General features: G+C 42.9%; 1 protein-coding gene across 14 annotated transcripts in view; it reads right to left on the minus strand.

Annotated features, from left to right (window-relative positions):
* Nucleotides 1–450: 450 nt before the first annotated feature.
* The window catches only part of LOC103758229 (guanine nucleotide exchange factor DBS), a 163,249-nt gene continuing 141,981 nt past the window's right edge, over nt 451–21,718 (minus strand). For 6 of the 14 annotated variants that reach the window (XM_029960811.1, XM_018074825.3, XM_008924471.4 and 3 more), the window contains 9 exons: nt 20,432–20,541; nt 16,722–16,817; nt 14,041–14,130; nt 11,875–11,946; nt 10,066–10,152; nt 7,818–7,936; nt 7,147–7,259; nt 5,993–6,096; nt 451–4,841 (listed from right to left, as the gene is read on the minus strand). In XM_029960811.1, coding sequence (XP_029816671.1) covers nt 4,741–4,841; nt 5,993–6,096; nt 7,147–7,259; nt 7,818–7,936; nt 10,066–10,152; nt 11,875–11,946; nt 14,041–14,130; nt 16,722–16,817; nt 20,432–20,541 — 892 coding nt within the window. In that variant the 3' untranslated portion in view covers nt 451–4,740. Of the gene's footprint in view, nt 4,925–5,992; nt 6,097–7,146; nt 7,260–7,817; nt 7,937–10,065; nt 10,153–11,874; nt 11,947–14,040; nt 14,131–16,721; nt 16,818–20,431; nt 20,542–21,718 lie in introns of all 14 variants that reach the window. The other 8 variants (XM_018074836.3, XM_018074826.3, XM_018074829.2 and 5 more) reach the window with 7 other exon arrangements.

Here is a 21,718-nt window from a genome sequence, read left to right on the forward strand (position 1 = left end):
GTGAAGTTTGCTTCCAGAAATCTGGAAGCTGGCTGAAATTAGTCCCAGTTTATTTTGCTCAATTTGCATTCTTCTTTTTGCCCTTCTGCATGATCCACAGCATGTGTTTGGGTCAATTACTGCTCCCTAATAAACACTGGTAGCCAAAGGTATGCAGATATCTCGGGGGTAACTATAATAAAGCCATCCTACAACTTCCTCTGAGCTATGTAAACTTACCCAAAAAGTCCTAGGGATTCAGGAACATGACTGAAGGAGATGGGTAAAGGGGAAAAAAAACAAAGACTGTGCCTTTTGTGACGTGTGTTGGGCAAATTAAAGTTATAGTGAACAGGTATGAGGATTTTTTCAGCTGTGATGGTGTGCCTTTACTAATATGCATTTATTTTGAATAGGAAAAACCTCATTTGATTTGTTGCTTCATATAGAGACATCAACCACAGGGTTTTGTACTAGTTATAATTTTTATAAATTTCAAACAAAGTGTGGTTCTACACAGGTCAGAATGGCCTAATTACAGGAAGTTCATTTGCACACTTTTTTCTTGTAATAAATTCATACATTCTGTCTTGACTGGAAAAGAGGACAGGTAATTCTGTGCTCTTTCCCTGTCTGATTATCTCTCATCAGTCACGATATACAAATACATCATTATCAACACCATGGAAATCATGTAAGAAAAACAAACTGTACCAATTCTCAGCTGGGGAGAGGAAATCTTAGCAGCTATTTCAGCTCCAGCTGCAAGAAGAAATACACATTTTGGCTCTTTTTTCTTCTTATTTTTATATATTTCTAATCATATATATATTTGAAGTCTTTGAGTATATTTTTGGAAAGGAAGCACATGGCCTTTCTCATACCCAATCCTGTTTGAAATATCAAGAGTCTAAGAAAATCATAGATAATAAAATGGCTTTTCATAAGACACACACACACACACAGCTTTGCTGTCACTGGCAAGAAGAGCCGGAGCTCAGACGTGGTGGTTTGGCTGCAGCTGTTTATGATCAAGACAACGACCATTGGTGTGATTCTCCATCCTGTGGGGCTCGAGGTGAGAGGAGAGGATGAGCCCTGATTAAATGTTAACCTGGTTTACTAAAATCAAGACTTGTGTGTCATGGCAACTGCCCGGCTCTTTGCCGCTGGTGAGGAAGGACTGTGCTGCCCACCTGCAGCTGCCTGAGCAGAGGGCAGTTCTGAGGATGTGAAGTTCCTGCAAGTTTCACAGAAGAGCAGCAGAGCAGAGGGGACCCTGAGCCCGGAGGGCAGGGCTCACCAGCACAGCCCCAGAGCAGAGCAGGCAGCTGGCACGGACTCACTGGTCCAGCAGCAAGGGCACTGCTCAGCCACAAGTGCTGCTACAGCCCAGATTTACCTGGGATCTTGTGTCTTCTACAACCAAAACTTAGTGGCAGCTGTTACTTTTAAATTACTTTCTGGTCACTATATAATCTCCAAACAACACTGAAATGAAATCTGTATTTGAAAACTATGATTTTTAGGTGTGTCTACCTGAAAAGGATAGTGTCAAAGGCCTACATACAAAGTGTACCTTAACATAGGCATTAGTCTTGCTGGACATTACCAAATCATAATCTAGACTGTACATGGAAAGCCATTCCCTTAATTATCACCTTGCTTGACAGAAATACACTAATTAAAAGACTATCCTGTCTACCCTTTAAAAACAAAACAAAACAAAAAGTCATCAAACCCCATTTTGTCTCATCAGCAAAGCCAGAGAGTTACTTTTTATGGGCTGCTCCTGGACTTGTCAGCAGCCTGATCTGCCCCTGAACTTTGTTCTTTCTCGAATCAAACCCTGTCTCCCTGACAGAGGGCCTGGTCACTGCCCAGCAGCAGCTGCCAGGGCTGCTGTGTGCTCTGGGTTTGGAACGTGGAGACAGAAACAAGGAGCTGCCTCTGGCTCACCGGCACTGCTGGAGGGTTAAAGACACAATTAATAGTTGTGGGCTCCCTGCTCAGGTTCAGTGTGTCTGAGTAGCTGTGGCACAGTCAGCTCCCAAGGAGCAGAGTGCTGTGCCACTGCTGAGTAGCAGTGGGGCAGAGAGTTACCTGTCATCTTCAGGACACTTGTGGAGCAGGAGTGACTCAAACTTTGGTCTAGCAGGATAAAACATTTTTTTAGGGGAAAAAAAAAATGTTTTCAAAAGCAAAGTAGGGAGGAGAATTGTGATAATCCAGCCCATACCTTTGCAGTTGTCACAATGAGATGGTGAGCTGGGAGAGGAGACATTTCGTCAGCAATCCTCTTCCCTGCTCCAGCTCTAGGCTGCTCCACAGGGTGCTGCCACTGGCACTCATGGAGGGCACAGTGGGACATATGGGGTTCAAAACTTCACTTTCCCCTGAAGGGTCCCCAGTTTTTGCATACATGGTAAAATTTAGCATCATAATTCAACAGGAGGGAAATTCAATAGCTCCCATTTTACAGGAGGGTATTGCAGGGATATAGGGGATATAGGACTTGCACACTGTCACCCTGCTCACAGCAGAGGTAGGAAAGGGACTGGCAGTATCTGATTTCTCATCCTCAGATCAAACAGAGACTTCCCACTGCCATTTCACCATAAGAATGAGATTCCTCAAAAAGAAAACTCCAAAGTGCAGGTTTTCATCATTCCATCTCTCAGCAATGCCACAAATCTTCATTTTGGCAGTTTCATATACCCAGGATAACCCTTCCCCATCTCTCTCTCCCTCACACAAAAGCTTACTGTACTTATTAACATGCAATCAATGCTCCCTACCCTTCCCTCTCCTATGCTTAGGGCAGGAGTAGACAGCAGCACTGCAAAAATTACTGAAACCAGAATGGACTCATTTTAGGGAGAGGATAAAGGAATTGCACTACAAGAAAACATCACCACATGTTTCATTCCTGAAAGGAATGAATTCTTCCCTTAAGATGCTGAGAACTACTGTAGACCAAGAGGATTCATGTTCCTGAGAGCCTATGTGTCATTTCTGAGGTAAATGACCAGCACAAAACAGGTAAGCTCCACTCTCTATAGGACAAAATCATTTTCCAAAAAGATACAGAACTCTCAGGTCCTTTAGTCGTGAACGGAAAATGTCCAAAATCACAGGGATCAGATATGGAGGGTTAGAAGAGCCATGGGAATTAATCACCACAGTGCAAATCATAATCAAGCAATGGTTTCACAGGCAAAAAAAATCTGAATAAGCCTTTACCTACTCGAATGGGACTATCTACCTGTGTCACAGCTATCCTGACACACACACTAAGATATTTGCAACACCAGCCTCCACTGAGACAAAAAGAAAAACATTCAGGTCCCTGCAAAGGTGATAGCAGAGGTGAGACAGACACCTACTGTTTTGCTCAGAGCCTTAGTTAGTAAAGAGTGGGTTTTGGTTTTGCTTCATCTCCATTTTTAGTGCTTTCGTCCCCTTTGTTATTTACATAAAGCACCACTGAGGGTTCAACAAAACATCCCTAAGAGTGAAAGCCACTCACTCACTCTTGAGCTTCTTCTAGGGTCATTTTTACCAGATTGATCTTTGCCTGTTTGCAAACCTAGTCAATACTTATCTTTACTATAGTATTAGCAGCTTTTGTGGGACCTAAGACCCAATTACCATCAAAATGCCTTCATGCCTTAACAGCTGCTCTAAATGAGCTAATGGCTTGTATAGGAATAATAACATCTCTAATCACTTTATATTATACATTACATCCTTATGTGGCAGAGATTTGGTACAGTCCTTTAATCAAATGTCCTGGAAAGAAGTATTTAACAACAACACTTTATCCACTCTAATGCTCACTGCCTATTTGCAATGCTTAAGTATATTCCAAATGGGGGGTGAAATGTATCTACTCATAGCCCAGCACACAAGGAAAGCATGCAGTCTACTCAAACATGTGACAGTAAATGGCATTCAATTGAATTCTTGGCACCAAATGCAAAGAGTTGTGATCCAGCAACCAGGACTGCAGAGGGGGCAGAGGAATGACTTAGATTGTAAAAACAGTTCAAAATGTTCTTTGTCACAGTAGCTGTTACACATCTTTACTTCCCTGCTAAGCCCTGCACCTCCGTGTCATAGCCAGGAGCTGCCACCTGCATCATTCCAAGCTGTGGGATGCTGTGTGCAGCAGTGCCATCGCGAGGGAGTCACGTCACTGCTGCGCGGAGCCTCTCTGATGGTCCCAGTCAGAAGGTTCCTTTCCCCAGCCACCCTAAAATTGGATGTTTTTGGTGTTGACCATAGCAAAAAGGGCACGTTTGTGATGACATATCAGCTGGAATTAAGGAGGACAGGGAAGGCACAGCCAGAGGCAAGCAAATGGAAAAACGTCCAGGTGAGCAAGAACTCGTAACCATCCCGTGCCCCGTGCAGTGACGTGTGGTCAAGCAAAGTTGCCAAAAGGTGCGTGCATAGAAACTCCTCAGCTCTGCTGTCGACCTAATTTAGGCCACATCTTCTGAAACTGATAACCAATGCAAGAAGCATTTTTCTCCTCTAACACTGAAGGTAGGTTTGATGTTTTCTGGATGTTTAATGCTCCTTTCAAGTTTGTTTTTTCCAGCTTGCCAGGTGGACAGCACAGTTCTCATCTGTTCATGGTGATAAAGTTTTAGTGAATTGTGAACCTCAGAGCTTGTGAGAAAGGCAACTTTGATCCAGTGTCCACCCAAAATAAAGACAGATGGATGGGGTCCTGAGGAAGGCTGGTCCTGCTGTTCAGCTGCCAGCCCTCTGTTCTGCTGGGAAGCTTTTGGCCACCTCACTTTCCTTCGTGTCTGACTCTACTGAGGCTGTACTGCAGGAATCGTTGTACATGTCTGAAAAGGAGGACATGGGCATTGTCACTACAATATGTCTATAGGATTTTCCATCTACAGTCTTGAGGTTCTTTGTTAAAAGCCTGAAATAAAATAAAACACAAATAATCACAATTCCACTGTTCTCCTATTTCCTTCACTAAAGGCAAGGGAGGCTCTTTTGGCATATAATGAACTGTAATGTGTATGTGGTTTTGTTTTTCTTTTGAAGCATTAGACATGCCAAAGAAATGAGAGCTATAGTTGGGCACTGAGGGTGAAGACAGAACTGACCTGCTGTGGAGGTGAAGGAGCAGCACTAAACTCCCCTTAAACCACAGCAAAGAATCCTGAGGTTTGAAAAGGTTTCCTCCACTTTAACAAACTGACCAAAGGAAAAAAAATCCAGAGAGACCAGTAACTCAGAATAAAGTGCTGGTAACTCTCTTTCACAGGTCCCCAGGGAATGGGTCTGCCAGATTTTGTTGTCCTCTGTTACCAGAAGACAAGCAGGACACATTTTGGTAAATTATATTTAAGGATGGGCAAAAATTAGTCTAAAATTTTAAACCTTTGATGTGCAGAGTTGCTGAGATTCAGCTTTTCCAGTGCAACCTGTTTGGGTGTTAGGTCAGAACCAAAGCTGAAGAAAGGATGACTTTTAGTGCTGATTTGGCTGAAATTGTGCCAGAGCAGCCTTTCCTCCAGCTTTTGGAGACAGCTGTGAAATATGATGAAAGCAGTAATGGGCCATGAAATCTTAATGTTTTCAAACCTAGGCCAGAACCACAGCCCTGATGCTGATCTCCATCCAAAACGCTATCCATGTCAGGATCAAAGCTATCCTGCAGGCACACCCCACCATATGACACACTTGGGCTGGCTGTAAAGGACTGGTAGCCACATAAGTTTGGTGGGAGATTCAAGTTCTGCCCAGGGAGGGGTAAACAATTAAAGCATGCCAAAGAAAGCTGCTGTGCCTTAACTAGTTCTGACACCCAGGCACCAAATTTCAGGCTGTCTCAGCCACATCACCAGAGACTGCAACACACACTCACTCAGGTGAGTCCTTTAAAACAAAAAGTGCACTTTTTTATCACATCTTTTTTTATCACATCCTTTTTCAGTATGGAAATAAAAAATAAATGCCAGTAACACATTTTCTTTATTACCTGCATTGCTGTTCTTAATTATGTTGTTACTGTCCCCCTCTGCTGGCTGCAATATACTGGAAGGAACCCAGTCACTTTTCTCAGAGACCAGTTTCTTCACTAACCTGAAACTCAAAGAACAGTCAGTGAATTTTCCTACATTCCCTTTCCCTGGGTTGTGTTTCTTAGAGGTGCATGTTGGCAGCTATTTCCTAAACTGAAGAAGAAGGCAGAGGACCCAAGGCAGGTCCTGGTGACTAAGTTTCTTCAGTCTCTGATGGTGACCCAGAATCCCAGATCACTTTCAAGCAGACTGTGTGACACAGAGGCAGAGCCTTGGCCTGTGTTTGAGACACTGACCTTGGGCTTGGAAGTGCAGGGTTAATGGGTGGACTCCATGGAGATTTTTTCCAGCCTAAATGATTCTATGATTCTAAATTCAAAGCTAAAGAAAATTAATATATCATATCATCCATCCCCCTTGCTGTAAATACCAGGGAGGATGGGTTTAGTTCGCTTCCCAACTACTTCACCCTATGGAACTTGCTCCCTTCTCAGCTGCATGTCAGTTCTGAGTGAAGGGTCTGACTGCACAGGTACTTCAAAGAGATCAGATCTTCTTCCTCCAAACTGCCCATGCAGGGAGAATTCAGATGTGCAGGCAGGTCTGGGCACTAACACTTATTAGCTCCTAACACTCACTTTGCAGTAAGAGAGAATAAATGCACCAAAACATATGTGAGCTCAGGGGAGGCCAGACTCATTCCCCTTTGTCAGTCACATCTTGTATCAAAACCTTCCAGGCTAAAAATGCTCTCAGTGGAAGGCATGGGGATTTTACAGATGTATCCTATAGGGGGGTGCTGCCTTTGACAGTGCCCTTCTGCCTAGAAAGTGTCAAAACTCTGGATAATCCCCTCCATTTCCTTTATACAAACTTCTGTCCTCGTAAGCCTCCTGTCACAAGCATTTGGGATGAAAGCCAACCAGGTGGAATTAACCAAAGCTGCTTGTGTGTTCATGCCTCCCACTGCCTCTTTCATGTTGTGGTTAATGGGGTGAGGGGATATGGATTGATTTTGAAGAGACTTTGACATTCTTCTGAATATTTTCCATCTTTTCCAGGAGTTCATGGCTGTTTTACCTGTCAGATCCTGTCTCTCTGCTGTACTTACCATTGACCGTTCTCTCCTTCCTGCACAAACTGCACCAAATCTCCATCCTCGAGAGTCAGAGAATCTGGGAAACAGCTGTCAAAGCTGCCTTCTACCCGAAAAAGATTGCTCCCCTAAAATGAATGAAACAAGGCACCAGAAAGAGAGTCACTATGGGTGCAAGAGAGAGTGAGTTTAGTTAAACACTAAATTAGGCATTTCAAGCTGGCAGAGATTTCTTCTGTAGGGAGTTGTGTATCTTCTTATTCCTTTTATCATGCCCAGGTTAAATATTATTCAAAATTATGACAGAACTGTGCTGTGCATTCAGGCTTTAGGATTAGCCAGCCAGCCATTATTCTGACATAAAAATTGGTTTTGTGACACCAGGTGAAGTTATGTGGGAAAGTCTGAAGTTACTTTTTTAAAGGCTCAGAGTTTTCCCTCACTTTTGTAAAAAGTAAAGCAACAGCTTACAAGTAAGAGTGACTTTTTTATGTTTCTCATTCTGATCAACCAAATAGTCTTGGAATAATCTCCCAATAACCCAGATCAAATTCCCATCTTCTGTATTCCCACATGTCTATGAATTTAAGGTTGGTATGAACCCAAACTTTGCAGGTTACATCATGATTCTTAGAGGGGAGGAGGTTGTGCTAGGAAAGGGCAGTGTAATTTGAAAAAGGAATTACATTGTTAGGGTTGGTCTCTTCCTCCAAGTCAGAGGAGTTCGAGAGTTCATCCATACTGGAAGGGATGGCTTCAAAATCTTCAAATGTGTCTAGAGAAGGCATTTGCCTGCTGGGCCAACCTTTTCAAAGGACATAAAAACCAAGAGAAGTTAGCTATCAGTCATTAGCCTCTTTCAGAATCAGTCTTTATAAAATAAATGTCACAGGTTCACTTCTCACTATTCTACTTACTGAATTGCTTGTACCTTTTTATAGCTTATTCCCTGATTCTGCCACAAAAATTGTGTCACAGCCATTATTTTGTCTCTAAAAACCTGTACCACTCGCTGTCATTAGTAGGAGGGCAGACTGTGTGGCCACAGTGTGCACATCCATCAATGCCTCCAATGTTTAGCATTGCAAAATCCCTTCATTTCAGGAGGTACAAAAAGCAAGGACCAGGAATATTTCTGCTGAGCCAGTGCTGGAGCAAATGATAACTGGTGCTGATGTGACTTTCAGAAGGCCACGCTCATTCCGTTTCCAGCTTACCTCCACATGTCTAGCTATAAATTGAAGTCCAAAGCCATGGAATTATTGTTGACTTCTTATCTCCATCTCACCCCAAGGGGATATTACCACCCAAGCAACTTACAGAACTATACCCTGGAGAACACTGGAATTGCAGGAAAGGGACAGGATAAACAGCAAGGCACAAAGAAAATCAGACCTTGGGGGTACGGAGGGAAGGTCTCATTGAAATTTCTGCTCCTAGGAGTCTTCTTGCATGATTTACACCCAGAACCACCCCAGCCCAGTGGAAGGGACTTAATGAGAGATTTCCAGCTCAAGCACAACAGCCCCAGTTTCTTTACCTACAAAGGTATGTCCATAGGATGTGCCCTGAGGGAAACTGAGGCTGAGCCCTGTAAGATCTGCCTGTCTGAGGCTCCCATGATGCAAAAGTAACTCAGACTCTTCTGTACAGAGAGAAATCGTGATCTGCACTTTTCTTCACTTGATGCCTGTCCCTTTTCTGGTGGGGATGGGAATGACTACAGTCCAGCTCAGAGGAAACAGACCTTTCATGTCCCAAAGATTTCTGCAGCCCTGACAGATACAAGCTGAACAGTCAGTCAAACCACCACGTGCTTCCTAATTAATGTACCTGCTCTGCATCAGCTGATTCAGAGTGACTTAGGCTGAGCAGATGCTGAACCAAATTCTTTACATCCTGTGGGCCACTGCTTGACAAGGCAAAGCAGTGCTCTGACTACAGTGCACAGAGATGTTCACATAGTGAGATTACATATCCCAGCACTCACAACCCACACCAAAACCTGGCCCGGGACAATACAAAACTAAGCCAGGTAGTTCAGGTAGCAAACAGAAAAGTGATCTGGGAGAAATAGGTTTATTAATTGATTTATTTAATCCCTCTCCATGCACATCCTCCCTGCTATAGGCACTGGTGCAACATGTGGTCATGCAGCTCTGCAGCCCCTTCTCCTCCCTCCTGTTTCCCAGGGGCTGTGACTGCTCCAACAACTGCAATCCAGTTAAAAGGATCACAGCAACCATCTTCCTCCAGAGCTGTGACCCCAACTATAACCTCACAGGTATGGTTTGGTCATCTGTACTTTTAAGGGTGTAAAGCAGCCTCTGAAGTGACACTATTCTCTATCACTTTATTCACACAAGCAAAATACTGGCAAGTGTCTAAACATACAAGAATATATTGATGCTAATTAACTTCAAATTGCTACAGCAATTTTAGTTCAAATTCACAGGTTGGGCTACAAATACCAAAAGAAAAAGATATCCCTCTTCCCCCTTAGACAAAGTTTCTGTAATCTTTTACCACTGTCATTTACAGAAAGCATCCAAGGCAGAAACCTCACCAGCAAGGATTCCTTGCAAATATATGCATCAGCCTTTCTCTTCCGTACAAATTGCTGTTCTAATTTCAGAGACTAAGAAATAGCCCAAGTTTCACATACTTAATTCAAGCTATAAAATAAGACATCAAATTCTGAGCTCTCTGGCATCAATTAAAAGCATTATTTTCATCTGTTCCTGACCTCAGAAAACCAGAATCTGAGGCATTGTTTCTATACTGCTAGTGATCCAAGCTTGTTCTTTCATTGCTCTGATGGGAAGTTATATTCACCAGGAGAGAAAAATCTCTTTATGTTAAAGAGAGTAAATATTATCATAAGTTTAGATTACACTCTCAAATTGAGATTATAACTTCTTTAATTGTGTTTACCTGTCTGTGAAGCAGATCTAGGTACGGATCTCATGGTGGAACCGGTATTAGAGTTAGTCTGGGCCAATATGGTGTTCTCAAAAGCATCTGTGACAGGAAGTACAGTTTGTGTCTTCAGGGTGAAATAGTGACCAGACAACCAGTACAAAGTGAATTCCTGTATCACCTCTGCTACTGGCAGCCTTTTTAACAAACAGGTGGACTGGGGTCCAACAGTTATAAAAGAGGAGACACATGACCAGCACAAATGAGTGAAAGGACAGCAGCATTCCACAGAAAAACTGTAAGTCTGAGAAGGACAGAGAACAGCCAAATGAATCAAACAGATATATTGATGCTAATTAAGGAAAACGATTGCTAGGTGAACAGTGCAGTGTTCTATTTCATTACAGCTTCCTTACCCATTTTTAACATGTTTTCCTTGCAGCATTTCAAATCATTCTATAGGTGATGGTCTATAGTTTTGATGCTGACCCATACAGCAGCAACAGGGGACCAGGGAGGCCAGAAATGAATTATTTCACTCTTGATGAATGCAATGCAATGTTGGGGGGGACATTTTTATCTAAGTACATCAAATCCTTCGTATTATTGCCTCTGTCAGAGCCCTGGCAATAGCAGCAATATCTTCTGGTAAAGGGATGATAAATTTCATTGTTTCCTGCTTAAAGAAACTCATTCTGGTGATGGATGTTGTGCAGTAGGACCTTGGTTTTAAGCAATGAGGAGCAAGTCAGTTCTATGCTATAGTTAGTCCTTGTACCTTGAAATCCCCCCTACCTCTGCAGCCCCATGGTATGCTGAGACCAGAGCTATCTGTCACTGAGGAAAGTGAGGTATAAACACCACAGGTTGGGAAACTCTGGTGCCAGGTGCCAGGATGACTCTAAACGTAGTGCCAGGGGTCACTGGCAAAAGGAAATATTCTGCAAACAGCAAAACTACTTCTGCTCTCTCTGAATTGTTTCTTCCAACCTCTCTGTTCCAGTCTCTTCCCTGCTGAGGGTGACACAGGACACAGGTCTGATATGTCACTGATTCTGTCACTGACCTGTTCACCTGCTCTTTCTACCAAGTTTTTGTGCAGAATGACACAAAAGAATTCCTCAGCCTACATCTCTCTCCTCCCTCTCCTGCAGCAGGGGTACCTGGCTCCTTGTGTCCCAGGTTCTGGCAAATGCTCTGGTAAAGGGGAAAACTGACAATGGAAGCTGGTGATCTTTCAGTGGTTGGGTAACAGAATCCCAACTTAACTTTTTTATATTGTTTATTAAGCAGTAATTGATTAATCCGCTGCAACAAATAGGTGGAAATTTTGCTTGTCTGAAATGAAACACTGCACCTTAAAATGGCTATTAATGCACAGTCTAGCCTCTTCTGTAGTCTTCATGCACATGGCTCCTGCTCCTCTCCCTAGGTATAGACACTAACAAGGGAAGAGGGATGCAAGTGGCCAGACTGCAGGTGAGGGTGAAAAGTAGCCCCTTGGCTCCCTGCGGCTACACTTGATGGAGAGAGGCAGAAGCTAGGCAGAAAATCCAGATCCAGGTGATAGTCTAGGGCACTACTTCCCAAAACAGGCAGAGAATTGGGGTTTTAATTCAAGCCCATCCCTAGATGAATATAACATGAGTGCTGGGGACAGGCAAGGGAGTGACAAGCTGTCTTTATCCCAGTTATACAGATAAACTGACCCCAAAGCCCCAGTGGACTCCAGTGTCATCTGCCAGCTGTGATGAGATGTGAATTCAGTGAATAATATCAAATGATCACCAAACAGGTTTTCATGCAGGATGGAAATACTCATACCTTCAAACCCCAGGGGAGTTGGGTCACTCTTTATTTCATGTCTCTTGACTTTAACTGCAGGAACAAGGGGACCTGTGTGAAGTTTACAAAGTCACAAGGCTGTAAATATTGTTAAAGGAGAAACTTGCTTTCCCATTACCTGGAAACACTACCTTCTTAGGACTCTCCATTTCACCCAGAAAAAATGTCAACCACTAAATTCTAGGTGGTGCAGACAAGCACTTCTGTGAAGTAGATAGGAAACAGACCTCTTTTGGCAAAAGACATTGAGACATCGCAGTAGAAGTATCTGCTTCCCATCAGGTCTCACAGATGTTCCCTCTCACTCTTGACCAGGAGATGGCACTAACGCAGCCAGACTCACAATCCCAGCTCTCACCCGTGAGACTGCCAGGGCAGAGCCCACAAAAGCCAACACTTACACCCCACGGAAGTGGAGGACACCTGTCACAGCCTCTCCTGTGCCCCGACTCCACATGTGGAGAGAGCTGAACTGTCAGCAGTGAGGATCAGACACAGCAGTAGCCGTAGCCTTTTCAAGTGATGATTCAAATACCCTGGCTAGACCTGAATTTGGGCTGATGCTGAGGCAAGACTCAGGCTTCAGTTCTTTTGTCATCTGAAATAGTTTCTTAAAAGAGATGCTGTAAATAAAATACTTAATTGAAAAGCACTGATTTTATTTTCTAGCTTTTAAAATCATTACAAAAGCTGCTTTCTCAGGATTCCAAAAGACTGCCAACAGTCTTGTGGCAGACAGGATTCTAGGACAGGACTTTTTGATATGAAACTGTAACAGAGTTTGAATTTCATTGCAATTCACATATGCTCTCTTTGTTAAACCACACTAAAGAACAATCCTTTGTTGCCCATTTTCTTTTTAATATGTGCTTCATTCTGTTCCTCAGCTTTCAAAATAATTATTAGGAAATAATTCAGTCTTCCCATAATTTAGTAACTGACCATGTATATCTGAAGTTGTTGCCAAGGACAGAAAGCTCTAAGAACCTCTTCTCCTGTGCTATGCCCATCGCTTTCATGGGGTGATGTTTTACTGTTACCATCTAAAGGGGCTGGCAAAGAAACATTTGTAGGTAGTGGGACTGTCACATCCTTCCTCTGCCCATCAATCCCACCACAGTCTCATTTCCTGACAGCCTCATGGCAGCCAAGGATGCTGTTCATACCCTTCACAGCTATTGAGAAGGCACCAAATACTGTGCAACTTCCTTCCTGACAAATACAGAGGAAAGATTTTTATACAAAATAATTCAGACATTTTTTCCTTCTATTTTGGTTTGTGAATTGCCTCTGCAAATCTTAAACTTGCAAATCAGTTCCTTTGCTTTATTCCAAGACCTGCCAAAAGACAGTATATTCAGAATTCCTTGTAAGACCATATGTTCTGTTCTTAAAAGTATCTCTGACACGTAGGCATAGGTGCCTACAGACTTACTGATTTTCAACATAACCAGCTTGCCCAAATGCATGGGTTGATTTAGAGTTTAAATATAGGTACTAATGCAGTAACTTAGAGTAAATTTTGTAAAAGTGCCTTTTCTCAAAATAAAGTTCAAACCTAAAACTTTCATAAATTCCCACACGAACTGCATAGAGGTCAGTGCCTTCATGCATGTCTGAAAATTCCTTGCAAACATAATTTCTAATCATAACTGTGACTATGCTAAATATGCTTAAAACTGGCATCTATTTTTGGCTTGATTTCAGACTTTCTTGATGTCTGCTGCACAATGAGGAGATTCTCTCCTTCTTGAAAGCAAAAATCTTGAAGAGCTTTAAGGAAACAGAGAAATAACTTCAATTGAATTTCAGTTAATCCAAATCGGGTAGAAGCTGGAAACCTAACCCCACATCAGCCAAAAATTAATGCAGTTTCCATGGAAACCAGCAACACTTTTTGAAGCCTACTGTGGAGAAACTGGGAAGAGTCATTCTATGTGCTGGCAGCACACCTGGATATACATTTGAAATGTCTTGGGCTGCCTCCCTGAAGGTGTTACACTGGTCCTGACTCTTCTTCTACTGGAACCTCCTGCATTTGTAAAAACTGAGCCTGGTGTACTCACTCTGTGAACAGCATTTGGCAGTGAATGTATCAGCCAGCAGGCAGGAAGAGGGGGAGCTAAGCAAGCAGTGTGACAGTACCTTTGGTCACAGCAGAAGCATTAACTGTGGTGCTGATGGAGGAGGCAAGGGAAAAGCGACGGGTAACTTCTCTGTCCTTAGACTCTGGATCTGGGAGAACAGACAGATGCAATGCAGGGCAGGGTTAGAGGTTAATAAGCACTGAGGGTAAAAGATGTTCAAAGCAAAGCAGCAGCTGGAAAAGGGTAGGTAAAAGGTGGGTTGCTCTTCTAAAACAAACAGGAAAAATACTCTCAACAAAGTGAGAAGCACAGAAAAGAGTTGCTATGGACATATTTTCAAAGCAATTCCAATTGCACCAGTTTTAATACTTCAGAAAGGAGACTCATGCCAATTATTATTTTAGCAACCAACTAGTGTCCAAGTACAGCTACAAAACACAGAGAAATGAGCGTGATGACTAGAATGGGGTGTGTGTCTACAGATGAGGTTTGGATTATTTTAGACACTGAACTGCTTGTTATGTGATGACTGACCTGAAGTACACTGAAACATGAGTGGTTTGGAGTTCACATGTCATTTCTAGAAGTTAACTGTGTGAATGCCTGAAAACACTCTCTGAGCCTCCATCCTTACCAGGACAAACCAGTGAAGGCTACAGAGCAGATTTTTGTTTACTCCAATTAGGACACTGCCTTTTCTCTAAGTCTGCTCAAGACACAAATTCCCCAGACTTCACTATGAGATGTGTTGGAGTTGTACCAACACCAAGTAATAGGAGCTTGGCTCTGCCAACCAGGGTGGCTAATGCTGACCCAAGAATGGGGGAGACGCAGAGTGCTGAGTATGGACTTTGATAGACTTTGGTGCCAGCTCTGCTAAGGCTGCCTGGGGGATCTCTGCACTAGTGGAGTGCAGGATGGTAAAGTTTCTCCTCCTGACATCAGCATTTCTTTGTCCAAAACCCTGAGGTCCTTATATAGAACATTTTCCACCCCATCATATCCAGCCTAGTTAGACAGTTCAGCATTTCTCTGAGCATCCATGCTCCACTACCAGTTGATATCCATCAAGAAATTTTGTTTTCACCTTATTTAGTCTTGGTATTTTCTTGTTTAGACCTTCCCTTTTGTGTGTTCTGGACATGAACAGACACAGTAGGTGTGAACCAAAGTGTGATCAGCTAAATGCACCATCCCCTGCCACGTCCAGTAATGAATCTTTAGACAAAATGTTCAAGAGCAGGACAAGCTGATTGCAGAGACTTCCCCTGATTGCAGAGACTTCCCCATTCCCTTCTCCCAGCTTCCCATCTGCTTTAACAGCCAGCCCATGTCATGCTAATATGGCTTTGCCTGAAGGAATGACCCCATCACCCAGCCTGTTTGCCAATGGCTCCCTCTAGGCCAGGACCAGATCAGTGACAAAACAGCACAACAAGGTGAAACACCACATTGGGTAATAGAGGTGTTTCACAGGAATCCCAAATAACCAGACCTTGCAAGCCTTTGAGCTGAGAGTGCCTACAGCTGAGGGGGTATGAACTCCTCTGAGCTGTGCTTCACTGCCTGGAACATTGAGTACAAGGCAAGACATTTCACATGAAAAGAAAAATTCAGATAAAAAAGCAAAAGGGGCCCAAACCAAAATTGTAGATCCAAACTCACACAGATTACGTTATTTCTGAAATCTGTATTTTGTAATTAATTTCCCCAAGTCACAGGATCTAGAAATCACTGGGTTTGGTATTCAGACACCAAACTAGTTTGTGTACCTCAGATCTTAATACCACGTGTAGCCTTAGCCTTTCGGCCAGAATCTTATGGCTGTCATGGCTCTTGCTACACTGTTATCTACTTTATAACAATACAATTTATTGCTTCTGCATTTTTCTTCTTATTCTTTCATCTTGCTTCTTCCTTCTTTGATGCTCACCCTCTCCATCACTGCACACTAACCCTTTGTCTCATGAAGGAAATATCATTGATCAGAACAGGAGAAAAGCCACACATTAACAATAAAAGGAGTAATCGTAGTATCTTTTCAGAAAGTGATTGTAAGTAGTCATCCAGTTTAATTTGTATTCACATTTCTTTCTTTGCTCTGAAGTCTCTTCCTTGTACAGCCATCACAGGAACACACAGTGCTCTCTGCTCATGGATATTAAATATCTGTTAAACATTTATGCACAAAGACCCAGAACACACTGTTTTACAGTACCATATAAAATAATTAAGTAGAAATGGCAATAAACCCCAGACCTCCTGAATTCTGGTTCTCCGGAGTAATCACTAGGCCACAGATAAGAAACATTTGAAAAAACAAAGAGGTCCAACTGATGAAGGATTTAACACATGAAAACCTTGTGTAGCACAACACAGAGATGGTACTCTTCCCTTCAAGCCTGTAAGTTGCTGAAAGAAGTTAGGTTGATCATTTAAAACCAGTTCACACTCTGACCCTTGAGAGAAACTGGAAATTTCCATTACTTGCAATGTGCACCAGTAAAAGACCGAACTGGCCAACTCAAAGGTTGCCTTGCCAACACTGCTGTGGGAGAAAGTTTTGGTAACAGTGTCTTTGAGAAGAGGAGCCAAACGTGTGCATCAGACAGGAGTGTTTGGGCGAGATGCAGCAGCACTTTGGGAAACAGTGATGGATGGCACTATGGGATGGAGAGAACATTGTGGGAGTGCAGGAGACAGATGGCCTGAGACCAAATGCTGCATGGGTGATTTTACCTTTGGGTGGAGCTCTGCGGTTGGAAAGACCTTGCAATGTGAATCGCTTTCTAGCAAGCGCTGTGCGCTCAAGGTTAAGGCTGGTGGAAGCATCAACTAGGAGAGAGAGGGAGAGGGAAGAGAAATAAGGAAGGAAGGGTCAGCTGTTCAGCTTATGGGAAAGGAAAGGTTAGCACTGGATGACAACTAAAAATAAATAAATAAATTTTGATTCAGTTCAAGCCTGAGCAAGAGCTAATCAATTAGAAAGGTCACATGAGGTCAGGGTGATTAAACCAGCTGAGCCAAACAGAGCCCCTGGGCTGAGTTTGGCTCACTGAGTTTTAATGGAGAACAATAACAAAACAAAACCAAAGAAAAACAGGTGAAGGGATGTAGCTCTCATCAAAGGAAAATACAGTTTAGCAGCAAGTTCATTAAAAAGGATCTAGTGCCTTTTACTGTGAAAACACATCACTGTGGTTGGAACAACAAGGTTGTAGGGAGAAATAACAGAAGAAGCCTTGCAGTGCAAGACATGCAAGTGTTGTGAGCAGTCCCACTTCTGCTATCCAGCACTCATACTGAGCAGTCTGCCCCTGTCTGCCCTAAAGCTGATGTGCTCTCAGCCTTACCTCCTACAGTCCTCCTAACAGCCTCCAAAGCGGGCACATAGTCATGCAACTGATCTCATGCTTTGCTGGGATGTAAGGATGCCATGCCAGCAAAGCTTACATGCCAGGCTCCCTCGGGAATAAGCCAGCCATGCTGCCTGACAGCCGCCTCTAAAGGGATCAGTCACAGAGGGATCGACGTCCTGAGGCTCTGGGTTTGAAAGATACTGTTATTTGCATTGCAGGAAACAGGTGGACCTAGATCAAACCCCCAGATCCACACATTCCTGCCAAATTCTGCATCTGCTCCTCTCTTAGTGTGGGCAGGTAACACACAGAAGGTTTATGGCAAAGGAGCAGGACAAAGACCATGTGTTGGCTGCTTTTCCTCTTCTTTACTTCATACACTGCCAAGTGAAAATCATTTACAGGGACAAATGAAGACCAGAAGTAGACAGGGAACACAAAGAGACAGTGAATCCACACTGATGGACAAGCGACAGACAAGCTGTGCTTCCAAAGGAAAGTGCATCCTATCACTTTCTGATTTGCAGCCAAGATAATCCAGGATCCAAGGTGCCTGCATGCATAGGTGGGTGTGAGGTTAACAGATTTCAACAACACAGAAGTATTATGTCAGTGTGCTTCAGCTCCTGCTACCCAGTGTCCTGATGCCAGCTTTGGGCCAGGCAGATGCATGTGGTGAGGAATTGCTACTGACTGGTGGTTTCAGCTGTGGGGCTGCCTTTGGCTGTCAGACCATCTGTGCTGGCCTAAGAACCATTCCCTGACATGGCTGCTCCCACTGTGAGGCAACCTTGTAAAGATACTGTAGCTTATAAAGAATCCAGAAACTGGTATATAAAATGCACTTACTTTCTGTTTGCTTAGGGTAAAAAAATCCATAGCATTTCATTATCAGAGTCCCACGGTAAATACATCAGTGCATGTCTGCAGGGGTCAGGTTTCAATGTTGGTTCTTCAGCTCTGCAGTTACATCACTGCACTGAGGAACCCTGTAAGGATCTCACAAGTCCCCCCAGCCTTTCAGCACCAGCAAAGCACTATACACTGGTCTCTAAATTCACATTGTCTTTGAAATAACCTGAGTTATTTCAAACCTTTTCCTTTATTCTGCAAGTATACCAGATAACCCTGGAAGCCATTTCCAAACATAATGAGGACCAGGTCCTGGTGGGCAGTGGGTTGAACATGAGCCTACAATGTGTACTTGTGGCAAAGAAGGCCAACAGCATCCTGGGCTACATTAGGAGAGCTGTGCCAGCAGGACCAGGGAGGTGATGCTTTCCCTCTTTGCAGCACGAGAGAGACACACTTGGAATGCTGTCCTGTCCTGGGCTCCCCAGGACAAGACAGACATGGACATTTGAGTAAATCCAGTCAAAGGCCATGATTAAGGCATTGTAGCAGCTGACATGACAAGAGAGTGAGAGAAATAGGATTTTTCAGCCTGGAGAAGGGGCTGAAAAAGGGGGATCATACCAAACAAAGAAGACGGAGTCAGACACTTCTCAGTGGAGCCCAGTGACAGGATGAGAGAGGCAATGGGCACAAATTGAAATACAGAAAATTCCATTCTAAAATGTGAAAAAAACTTTTTTACTGTGAAGGTGGTTAAAGCCTGGGACAGCATCCCCAAGGCATTTGTGGAGTCACCATCCTTGGAGCTATTCAGAGCCCAGCAGGACATGGCTGTGAGCAACTTGCTCCAACTGCCCTGCTGGACTTGCTCCCATATGGCTTCAAGGCAGTGACTCCACCAGTCAGGTCCACACCAAACACGGGTTTATATGTAGAAAACTCGGTTCAGCCCCTGCAGAGGAGCAGCCAGAGGTGCCTCACAGGGACACAAGTTTTGGTGGGACATCTAAAGCTGGAGAGCTCTTGGCTGGCTCTGTGCAGCCTGGTTTGCAGCCCAGGATGCACAGGACACCCAAATCCCAAAATGAGAATGGACTCACTGCCCAGCTCTGCAGGAGCAGCCACCCAGCAGAGGATGAGGAGGCTCTGGGCTGAGCTAGTGGGATCAAAGCCAGAGCCCTGAGGAGCTGGTCATGGGAAAGCCAAGACAGAAGAATGACAATCAGTACATAGGGTGATCCCAGTTCCCACACTCTTGCTTAGCTGGACCAGTTAAAAACATCAATAATTTTCCTGGATTTTTTTTTTTAAAGGGGTTTATGAATTTCAAATGAAAAGCCACTTTTCCACTTTCCTAATTTCTAAAAAGTTTATATTTAAAAAAATATACTGAAAAAAATTTTTAAGATTGGATTTTTAACTGAAGAATCCATAACTTCATTTCTCACCATGAAAACTTATTGAAATGAAAAAATCTTTTGGCGAATAGCCTATTTTTCAAAGAGAATATATTCCACTTCCTTTTTTACTATCTCTATTTATGAAGGGGCTGTTACTTTAAGCCTCATTTGGGCATTAGTCTCTTAAGACCTCACAATTTTCATTTTATATTATTAGAAAATTCTTTGCTCTAGCATTTAGAAATACTGCCTGAAAGAGAAACTGCTGTCAAAAGATTTTCTGTTCCTGCTACTGTCAGATGAGATTCAGTTTCTCATCTTCAGTTCATTTTAACCTACACTGTATAGAATATCTATTGTACTTATGCCCTCAAACAGTGGAGGCACTTTCTGTGACAGTGTGTGGGTGTATTCACTATACACCAGAGGGAACCTATAGTTAGAGGATGCAAAAAGCCTCAGACATAAAGCAAGGAAATCACTTAGCAAAGTCCACAGACAGTCTTAAAATTAAATGTATCTAGAAACCAATTTCACCAGGATACAGAAGGTTAAAATACATATACTATTGTCCCCAAAATTCTATTTTTAAAAAACACAAGTTTCATAAAGAACACCGTAATGCATCAAAATTCAGACTTAAAAATCCTAAACAAGTAACACTTCTTGGTGTTCAGGAGGTTTCATGGTACAGTTGCTCAGCTTTGCAGCATTGTTTTTTTGATGTTGGGTTTAAACAACATACATTTAAAATATCCTCATCAAACACCACAAATATGTGTAATTATAAAAATATTACCCTTTGGAAGCAAAAGCTCTGTCTCAGAACTCCTACCTCTCTTTTGTTTGGCGCTGGGACTGGAATTCCTGTTTTTATTGTTAGATGCTTCCACATTTGATGTCTCAGATTTGTTTTCATAAATACTTGATGACTTCCTGCTATACCTTGGGACAAAAGAAATATAAAAATAATTACATTCCTAGTTAATGCCTAACAGAGCACTGAGCACTAAGAATTCTTTTTCTCCTCAGACATGAAAGCCTACAGAACAAAGAACAGGTTTTAAAATTCTATGCTACAGAAGCCTGCATCTGTAGTGGATAAAAGTCATCCCAGCCCCTGCCTCCTCTCTACACCACACACTACAGGATGTGCTCTCTGAGAGTTGAGAAAAATGGAGAAACAAGTTGGTTGTCTGCACAAGCTCTTTTTGCAAGTCCAACAATTTTGGAAGGAAGAAGGGGAAAAACAGCTTAGGAAAGAAAATCCCAGTTTTCCATCCTTTGTAGCTTGCATTTGTCTCCAGGAGAGAAATGGATGCTGGATGGTCACGAAGAGGTCATACCATGCACAGAGGAACATGTGAATTCCACTGGCTTCCCCCAACTTCTGTTTCTTCTCTTTGGACACATGAATCCCAGTGGGATATCCCTGACTAGAGCTGAACCACAGACCACAGGGGATCCACCTTGACAGACTGGCACAGGTACTGGCCTTGTGTCTGTAACGGGAAGGACCCTCCCACCCTTGGTTTGTAGGACATTCTAGCTGCAAGATTTTCTCATGTTTCTTATCCTCATTGTTTTGCAAATGTCTGGTGGTTTAGTTTGGGTGTTTGACTTATCTTTTGCAGATTGCTCCATATGTTTCACTGTATCTACATACTTGAAATCCTCTTTGCCAAAATGCTTGTAATTAACATGTATCAGCAATTACACTGCTGCTTACAATTAACAATGAACTGTTAAACTGAACATTCATAGGGTTTATTTTGCTGTAAGGGAAGGCCTGAGATATCATTACAAACATTAAAACATTTGGAACACTAGAGAGCTGTGAATAACTTTCATAACTATAAAGCGGCCCAGGACTCATTGCTTTGTATTTGAACCTCTGATCTGTTTCTGATGGAACCTTAGCAAGGTCTCTGTTACCTCCTGCACTAAATCACAATGTGATTTTTCAGCCTAATGTCAGGTACAAAATTGGGCTTAAAATAAATATGGGAACAAATCCAAAGCACACTCACATTTCCTTATTCTTTTTTCTCTGTTCCTTCTCAGCTGGGCTGAGATAACTATGAGATGTGCAGCTGACAGAGTTAAAGATTTACAGCTGTGG

Source organism: Manacus vitellinus, unplaced genomic scaffold (assembly GCF_001715985.3).
Source record: "Manacus vitellinus isolate BGI_N305 unplaced genomic scaffold, ASM171598v3 scaffold_29_pilon, whole genome shotgun sequence".
Taxonomy (NCBI): Eukaryota; Metazoa; Chordata; class Aves; order Passeriformes; family Pipridae; genus Manacus; species Manacus vitellinus.